Genomic DNA, 9,280 nt, shown 5'->3' with positions numbered 1-9,280 from the left:
TCATTCCACCCCACCTCATTCCACCCACCCGGGAGTCAGCCCACCCCACCTCATTCCACCCACCCGGGAGCCAGCCCAGCCCATCCCACCCCACCACCCGCCTGGGAGAGCGCCCAGCCAGTGGGTCCGGGTGAGGAGCTCCTCCTCCATGGGTGTCTCCTGCTTTTCCTTCTGCCGTGCGCCCTCTCTCCCAGCTCTGTTTTCTCCCCAGGGTGCTGAGAAGGAACCAGCACGGGAGGAGATCTGATCCAGCCCATCTTCTCCCTGCCCTGTGTGGGGCTGAGATAACCCCTTGGATCCCGGGAGTGAGTGGAGATCTGAGGAGCCCTGAGCATTAGCACACTCTGCACATCACTGCTGTGCATCTGCTTTGCACACAGCAATTTTCGGGTCCTTTTCTCTCCGCGTTCCCCATTGGGACTGGGGGAAGCAGAGGGATGCAGCCTGCTCACCTCTCCTCGCGTGGATGCAGGGTGCTCACAGACTAACCTGTCCCATGCTTTTGTGTTCTTCAGGGGTGAAGGGTTCTCTGGTTCAGGGCACATGATGATGGAAACCGTTTTCTGAAGCTTTAACTTTGCAGAGGTTTTAAACCTAATTCAGCACTTTTTTTTTTTTTACTTTTTTTTTTTACTTTTTTTTTTTTCCCCTGGAGAGCAGAAATGGCTCCTGCTTCGAGTGTATTTGGAGCTCTAAGATGATTTGTGCCTTTTTTGTGACAGTGAGGGGAAGGTCAGGACAGCCAAGGGCTCCTTGCTGCCACCCCTCAGGGTGCAGAGCAGGGGAGCAGGAGCAGAGCGTGCCCTCAGCCCCTGCAAGGACACCTCAAATCCCCACGTCCTGCCTGGGCACAGCCCCCCTAGACCCCTGCTTCCCGGAGAGCAGAGATACTGCCCGGCTGGAGGGACCCTGCCAGGCATTTCTCCCTCCCCTGTGGTGCCTGGCAGCAGGCTGAGCGGGTCCTGGGGATGACAGGGCATCGTCTGGCTCGCTGTAGTTTTTCAGCTGTGGTAAAGCCAGCGATTACCCAGACAGCCCCAACGGGCTTTGTCTCACTGTCAGTTCTGCTCAAGCGCTTCCCTCCGTGTTTCTGCCGGGTGCCGAGGCAGCTGACGTGCAATGAGCTTGTGAAACGAGCCCGCTCGGCAAGCCAGAGCGATAAGCCGAGGCTTTGTCCTCTGAACTCATCCATGGTTGGAATGAGCGTGGCTGTTGGTGCAACCCTTGTGACTTGGGCCTGAAAGCCAGGCAGCCCCCCCCAGCCAGCCGCAGCTGACATGGGGATGCTGTGCTCGTGGTGGGGAAAGCGTCCGTGAACCCAGTGCCGTGGGAGATGCGCTGCCTTTAATGCGGGGGATGCAACGGAGTGAGCCAAACAAACCCCAAAATAGCAGCGGGTTTAACTCACACAAAGCAGAAACCTTCTGAACAGCCAGCACGATGGCAAAGTCTGGTCTCTGTTCCAAATGGCTTTTGTCTGCAGATTCATAGCTTCTGGTCATGTGCTGCAGCAATCCTCTAAACCTTCTTGTTCTGGAAAGAGACAAACAAAGGCCCTCTCTGCACTAGCAGGGAACACATTGCTTTCTCTCTCTCTGTGTCTTTACAGTTCCTCAAGTACAACGGGGACTTCTCTTTGGGTCTGATCCCCGACATGAGGGTAATATCAAATCTCTGCTATCCTCACGTACCCACACAGCCATACCACCCAACAGGACCATCGGTGGGAGCTGAAGTGAGGTGAGGGCTGAGCACACTGCTCTCTGCACGCTGCTGCTGGTGCCAGCTGAGGAGCAGGTGTAGCTCTGCCTTCTCCCCATGCACATAGAGCTGGAGACCATGGCTGAGGTGGCAGCTGGTTGTCTTGGCCTCATGGATGTTGGCTGCTCCAAATCACATATTCCAAACTGTTTCAGAAAATGCTTATTTTGACAGCAGCACCAATGTTCTCCATCATCTGACTGCATACATCTTTTTACTCATCCATGGATTCAAATCCCACCTCAGCTCACCCTTTGGCTTTTGTAATGGACTCCTCATCCAGTCACCCTTTTTCTTTCTCCTCCCTGCTTTGGGATTCACAAGCTCAGCTGGGATGGGCACCTGCCGATGGCGAGAGGTCAGTAGTTTGACAAACACTCAAGGAACTGTGCTGCCATTCATGGTCCCTCAGAGCTGTGGGACCTGACACTTACATCGTCGTCCACTCCCACGAGAGGGGCAGGTGCAAAAGGGCTTTTGAGCGTGAAAGAACCCTTCCTGTGTAATCAGAAAATGCCCTGTGCACATGTAGGTTGTATTTGGGGTGAGAAGCTGGAGGCTCCACCAGTGACCAGTAGTGATTCCACCAGCATGCTCAACCATCAAACTGTTATTTGGGCACCCGGGTGGGGACATGGTGACCACAGGTGCTGGACACATGCAGAAGGGAAGGGAGAGGAACAGGAGCAAATGAGGGAGAGCATGAATGGAGGACAGTAGATTTTGGCTCCAAGCGGACTGCTCTGGGCTCAGCTCTGATGTGCCCATGGGGCTTGGTCCTCACCAGCAGCTCAGGTGCTTGTTCCTGCTCACGTGTGGCCCGGGATGGGAAGCGTGGAGACAGAGGAGAGTCACGCAGGAGGCAGAAGTGGGGTTGTAGGACTGTTGCACCTGCAAGGTTCAAGCAGGTAGAAGTCCCTGGATGTCCTGTCCCAGTCACAGTGCTGCCTGGGGACCAGGCTTCACCTTGCCCAGCTCCTTCTTTGCCAGCAAGCTCCGTGGATTGCTGGTGGATCAACAATGGGTCATATCCACATGCAGGAACTCTTGCTGGCGTTTGGGAGGTGAGCCGTGTCTCATTACCTCTGCTAGGAACTGGCATGTGACCCAGCACAGCCTCTGCGAACAGAGCACTTTGTTCTGACCCTTTGCAGCCCCTCCCCCGGCGAGCTGCCCTCTAATCCCCCAAGGAGGGATTTTCCTCTCCCACCCCAGCTCCCAGTGCCTCTGTCCCTTGGCAGAGTGCTGGCAGGGTAATCATTTACTTCCTGCCACAAGCCACTCCTTCGGACTTTTCCTTCGACCTTCAGACCGAATTGCCAAAATAAAAACACCGGGAGGGAGAGCAGGTCCGTGCTGCTTCCCGCAGCTGGAGCCTGGCAGTGCCCCCCGGCCCCGCTGCCAGCGCCCAGGAGCCCGGCTCCCCGCGCCTCGCTCTCTGCAGGTAACACTCATTTCCTTTCTCTGGGACGATCGTGACTTTTCCTTCTCTTCATGAGGTCCAGAACCGTTTGGGAGAAGCAGAGGTTTTTGTGAAGGACTTGTCCCTTGCTGCCAGGGACATGGTTGGCCTGTCCTTGGGGGTCTGGCTCAGGGACAGCAGCTTGAAGCGGAGATAGTTTGATTTCCAGCAGTGGGTGTGTTTCCCAGATGTGGGAATACAGAGAGGAAAGGAGCATCCTCCTCACTCCCTCTGGAAATACTGTACTAGGTGGAAAGGTTTCTTGCATTAACTTCCAGGAAACTTCCCTCACGAGGACCTTTCATCACCCTGCTTGTGTCCACAGCCCCACACCAGCTCACCTCCCTGGGTGAGCTCCCGTGGGGAGCAGCCACATGTGTTTCTGACCCTGGGTAATTTCAGGAGCTGGCAGATCAGCAGAGGGTAGCTGGTGACAGACCATGTGTGTCCCCATGTCCCTGAGCCACCTGCACAGGGAAAGGAGGCTGTGGCTGCACTGGGCTGTTGCAGCCAGCACAGGAGGGTGAGGTTTGCACCAGAAGTTTCAGGTCATTTTGGCTGTGGTCTCTTGTGCTGCATCTCTGTGGCCAGGCTGGGCCTGGGGAAGCTCAGGGTGCTGTGTCACCTCTAATAGGGCATCCCCAACCCCCTCACTGCAGGACAGGGAGGGCTGCTCCTGCTCAGTGCTGGAGCAGGGGAGCAGAGATGGGCTCAGCAGATTTCAGCACAGAGCTGATGTTCTGGCACAGGGGCTCATGAGTCCTGACAACACCTTGAGCAGTGCTTGGCCCAGCTGGGACTGAGCTGCCCACTGCACCCAGTACACATGGCTCTGCTGAGACAATCTCCAGCTGTGCCAGCACCAGTCGCTTCCCAAGTTTTGCATATGGATAAAAAGGGGTGAAAACACGCATCCCACGCAGCAGAGCTGGCAGCTCTTGGGGATGGAGCAGGGCAGAGGGGAGGCATTCCCAGGGACGCTTTGCCCACAAGCTTTCCTAACAAATCCAGTGCTTTGCCCACAGCAAGGGGCCTGTTTTCAGGCTCTCTGAGCCGTCTCCAAGCTGCTAAACCCTGCTCAATCCGGCCGGGAAACTGCCTCTCTGTCCTTGTCCCTGCCAGGCTGGTCACACTTGGGGCTTGAGCTGTGGGTGGTGGCCCTGAGTGTGCACCCTGCGTCAGACTGTGCCGCAGGAGAAAAGAGGCACTCATCCCCAGTAAATAGGGGTTTCTTTTTAAGAGAGGCTCTAAAACAGACTGTAATGTGTCCTGAAGTCCAGCTGGAGAGGAGAGGACAGTGAGCAGGAGAATTGCACCTCTGGTCAGGAGCACTGCTTACAGTCAGGCTGCTTCCAGCTTCGTGTTATTTATTCACTGAGACTGTGTCGCCACTTAAAAAACTACTTGGAAGCAAGAAAATCCCAGCCAACTAATTTAATAGCAATAATAATGTCAGGCATTTATTCCTCCAAAGCTGTAAAGGCTTTCCAAGAGATCAGTAATGTTCTGCCAGGTTCATATTTGTAGAAACAGAGGCACAGAAAGTTTCAGGAGTTACTCAAATCTACTTTAGCTGTCCTTCAAAATAAAATCCTGATCCTGAGCAGCCTCCTCTTGGCTCCTTTCACCAAAACATGGGAAACTTCCCAGCACCCATGTGGGACTCCTTGGCAAAATCAAGGGCAATGCCTGAGGCAGAGCCCTGGCTTTTTGAAGATAAAAGAAAAATGTAGAAAGGGGGGAAAAAGAAAAATATTTTTAAGAACTCCACTGGTCACCAAAAGTCTGTCTTTGCTCTTGAGATGAAGAAACAGGCTGAGACCTTCTAAAGAGTATCCTGTCCTATTCTATTCTATTCTATTCTATTCTATTCTATTCTATCCTATCCTATCCTATCCTATTCCCACCCCTATCCCTACCCCCACCCCTATCCCTATCCCTTACCCAACAGAGATAACTGAGTAGCCAAACATTTCAGGTCACCTTTCACTGCAGATCGATGGCAATTCACTTTCTGCTCTCTAGAGAAATGTTTGTTTTAATCTTATCTGGACCCTTCCCTGCAGTTGCCATTGCTCAGATCTGTGTGGTTCCACTTCTGTGATACTTCTATCATTATGGTTATGGATATTGCTAGACAGGGAGATTAAGACAGTACACCTTTCCCTATAAAATAGCATATCTACATAGCTTATAAAGTAGCATACCCTTCTCTGCATGTAGGACCTCTTGACCACTGGATGTGTCATGTCCACAGCTTGTTCCCACTTTGCCTGATTTTGCCACCACGGGCTGAGCAAGTCCAGCCCATGCAGTGAACATGCACACAGGGGTTAAATCACCCAAGGGCTGCCCATCACCTCTGGACTCAAGTCCAGCCAGAGGTTTTCCTGGCATAGATGTGCTCTTTGGAGGGCAGGGAAACACCACTCCTGTACAGAAGACGGCAGTGCTGGCAAATCCCAACACTGACACCAGCTGGCCTCTGGCTTTACTGGAATTGTTTAATTTTGTTTAGGAGCATGTGGGTGCTGGGAAGAGGAACGGGCCAAGCCCAGTCCTGGTGGAAGGGGTGTATGGCCACGCCTGCAGCAGCTGTAGAGACCTGTACAATGTATGTGCCTTGCAAGTGCTCCCACAACGAGCCCCTTCAATGTAGCACTGATGTGTCCTGACATGGGCAAGAGCTGCTGCAGGCTGCTCCTGGATGTGGCCACGGGCACACGGGGACAGGGCGAGGGGGAAAGTCTCACCTCTTGCACAGGGGGAGGGGCTGCCTAAGTGGGCAGCATGCTGGACACTAGTCCTGCTCACATCTACCTGTCCCATTCATGTCCTCCCTCATGGGGACAGCCACTTGCCAAGGACACCTCTCCAGGGAGAATCATGGGGCTCTCCAAGACAAAGCCCTCTGCAGCCACCCCAGGCATCTGGTGGTGTCTGATGTTGAATCCCCAGGTGAGGACCTGCCCTATGCTGGGGATTTACTGGTGGGTCCACATGTCCTTGTGTTTCCAGGGAATGTCTTCTCCTATGCCAAGGAGCCATGGGTCCCAGGGCAGTCTCCCCAGGAACAGGGAAGACAAGCCAGGTCTCAATGCCTCAAAAGCACCAAACAACAAAATCCTTTCTTGAGAGCGGAAATCTGTGAATTTAACAGTTGTGGGATAAATGTCTTCTGTTGCACAGAAGTCAAGCAGCCAACCAGTATCACCCAGCTCTCTTCCAGTGCCCTCCACCTGCCAGTTCCAAAGCACCTTCCAGAGGAGTGCAGAGAGGGACACTGAGGCAGGGGTGAGCAGCTTCACCAGGCTGTCTCACCGGAGTGGTGGCAGAGCCTGGAGTGTTCTGAGCACCCCAATCCCCATCAGACTGAGCGCCGGTGAGTGCTGGCCAGACAAGGGTCAGGGAGCTGTCCCCATGTCCCACAGCCATGCCTGGCTGGTGGGCAGCCAGTGCTGCACCCAAGGCTTGTTTCTCCTCTTCTGTGCCGTTCGTCTTTGCAGGAAGGTCTACGAGCTCTGCTCCCCGAGGACACCCAGTGCCGGTGCTGAGCTCCTGCCCCAGCTGTACAGAGAGGGACTGTTTCAGCTGGATTTATGTCCGTGGCCTGGATGGAGCCCTCCTCCACCGCCCTGGGGAAGACGAAGGGTAATGCTTCCGGCTGGTACAGTGTCACTAACCCCCTGGGGATGGTGAGGGCATGGAGGAGGCTTCCCCATGGAGGTCTCTTGCCAGTGTTGGGTAGCAGAGCAGCTGGCAGAGGGCAGAGCCCATTGCACGCCTTCCAGGTGGGCTACAGGCTCGTGCCACAGCCCATCCTCACAGACATAGACAGCTGGGACTCACCCTTCCCAGCAAGGGCTGCATGGGGCCCAGCTCCCGTGGGGGCCCAGGAGGTGGTTGTGTGCAAGGATGTTGGCTGAGCAAAAAATTCAGATTTTGACCTGAAAGAGAACAATATTTCAGGCAACATGCTGCTTCCCCTCTCTGGTTACACAGGGCAAAAAGGACATGAGATGTTTCAGATGTTTCCATCCTGGTAGCTGTAGTTTTGGGGAAGGAGCTGCAGCTGCACATGGGAGATTTTCTAGCTAACTACAACAGAAGGAAAAAGCAACTGCTTTATTTTTAATGAAGAGAGAGAGAAGACACCAGCCCTCTTCTAATGTCTCCTCTTGCTCAGAGCTTGGTCTCTGTGCTCTCAAACTACTGCATGTCTCCAGCACCAGGTTTTCCCCTCCATGCATGTTTATGTTTGCATTCAATACTGCTGCAAAGCACCTGTCTGGCTGCTCTGGGCTGTAGTCTCCCCAGGTTGGTGCAGGATGCTGGAAGGAGCATCTTCTTCCAGGTTTGACTTGAACCAAATGACAGTTTTGACCTTCCACCAAACCACAAGGACAGTGGACAAATCTCCAGTTTACTACCATGTGTAGAAAATAATTCTGAACACCTGAGGCACTGGCCAGGATGTAATTACTTCCCACCCACCACCCCCACCTAAATTCTCACTCCATGGGTATCTCTAGCAGATGTCTCATCATTTTTTGCAGCTGATGAGCTTTTCCTGCTCTCTTTAAAGGGCTGCAGTGAGGCAGTGGTGTGGTCACCCTGAGGAGGTGGGGGTGTTTGTGTTCATGGGTTAAATGAACTGCTGTGGGAAGCAAAGCTCTTCCCCTCTGAGTTTTAGGAAAAAGCCTTGGGTTTCTGGTCTGCCAGGGCAGTCAGTGGCAGGGTGGGCTGGTGCCAGGATGGGAAGTGTGGGGAATGAGGGGTCTCTGTCCTCACCAGCTGTGGACTGCTTCCCGTGCTTCAGGACACAGCCTCTGCTGGCAGATGTGCTCCCAGGTGTGTTTGATGCTTTGTTCTCTGTTTTCATGGGATTATTTTTTGCAAAATGCTGTAAGCTTTAACCACCTGCTGGGTTTTTTCTAGCTTTGCTTGTAGCTTTTCTCTGAAGTATGGAGGGTTGTTTGGCTCTGGGCTCCAGCTTGCTCACAGTCAGGGTTGCTTGGCTGGGGTTCCTGCTTTGGTTTGTGGCATCACTTGGGTGTAGGGGAGAGGATCCTCAAGAGAAGCAGAGGGCAGCTAAGAAAGCTTCCCCAAGTGCAGAAGTCCTTTAAAGACTTTCCTAACTTCTTCCTGGACTTGCCATGTGCTGTAGTGTCTTGGTGGGAATGAAAGCAGAGCTCAGTGCTGGCCTGGAGCTCTCTCTTAGATCTGTAGCAGGGGAAAGCTTGGGTTGCTTTTTTTTTTCCCTTTCTTTCCTCCCCAGTAAAAGCTTGTGTTTGCAGGAGTCCTTCTTCCCACCTACCCCTGTGCTGAAAGTGGGGCATCTCCCCCTTATGCTGCATGGAGCCCCTGTGCTGGATGAAAGCTGTGGGCTGTTTTAGGTGTCCCTCTCTCAACCCTGCCCCTCCAAAACCTGTGCTTCTTCCAAACCATCACCTGCTGTCCCAGTGACAGCCTGCCAGGCCTCCTCACCTCTCCAGGCTGGCAGCTAGCCCTTCCCAGAGCAGGAGAAGACGAGGCACTTGCTCAGAGGGGTTTGCAATCTAGGTTAGGTAGGAAACGATGCTGAGAGCAGTGACATCAGGGGAGAGGGTGGGAGGCAGCTTGCAGATGACGAGTCTATGAGGTTGCCTCTCTGTGCAAGGTACGCCTTGCATTAGTAATGTGTTTGTAGCAAATAACGCTGGGCTAGCATGGGAATGTGGGTCACTGCTGGCAGAACTGGTGAAGGAAGAGGGAGCTGCTTGTGCTGTGCTGGGAAGAAAACGTATGTTACTGGGGGACCTTTGGTGGGGGGAGATTGAGCTGCAGTAACTGCTCCAACTTGTAAGTAGTGGTTTTACGTTGTGGGAGCGGGTGTCTGCTGCCTGGGGGATGCCTCTGGCCTGGGTGTTGGGGTGAAATGGTCTTTGAGGAGGGAGGTGTGGGGTGCAGTGGTTTGTGTTCCTGGTGTGTAATAGTCACATCCTATCACGAAACTCTTAGACTTGCTGGCAGATGCTCTCTGTGGCCCTGGCCATGCCTGGAGCATCCCTGCTGCCC

General features: G+C 53.7%; 1 protein-coding gene across 1 annotated transcript in view; it reads left to right on the top strand.

The window, feature by feature from the left end:
* The first annotated feature begins 6,822 nt into the window (after positions 1–6,822).
* The window catches only part of SGK2 (serum/glucocorticoid regulated kinase 2), a 14,040-nt gene continuing 11,582 nt past the window's right edge, over positions 6,823–9,280 (top strand). The window contains exon 1 of the mRNA XM_010176070.2: positions 6,823–6,874. Within this exon, the coding sequence (XP_010174372.2) occupies positions 6,823–6,874 (52 nt within the window). The remainder of the gene's footprint in view (positions 6,875–9,280) is intronic.

Source organism: Antrostomus carolinensis, unplaced genomic scaffold (assembly GCF_000700745.2).
Source record: "Antrostomus carolinensis isolate BGI_N321 unplaced genomic scaffold, ASM70074v2 scaffold44489, whole genome shotgun sequence".
Lineage (NCBI taxonomy): Eukaryota > Metazoa > Chordata > Aves > Caprimulgiformes > Caprimulgidae > Antrostomus > Antrostomus carolinensis.
The sequence above is the reverse complement of the archived record's forward strand: the minus strand, read 5'-3'. Positions and strand labels throughout refer to the sequence as shown.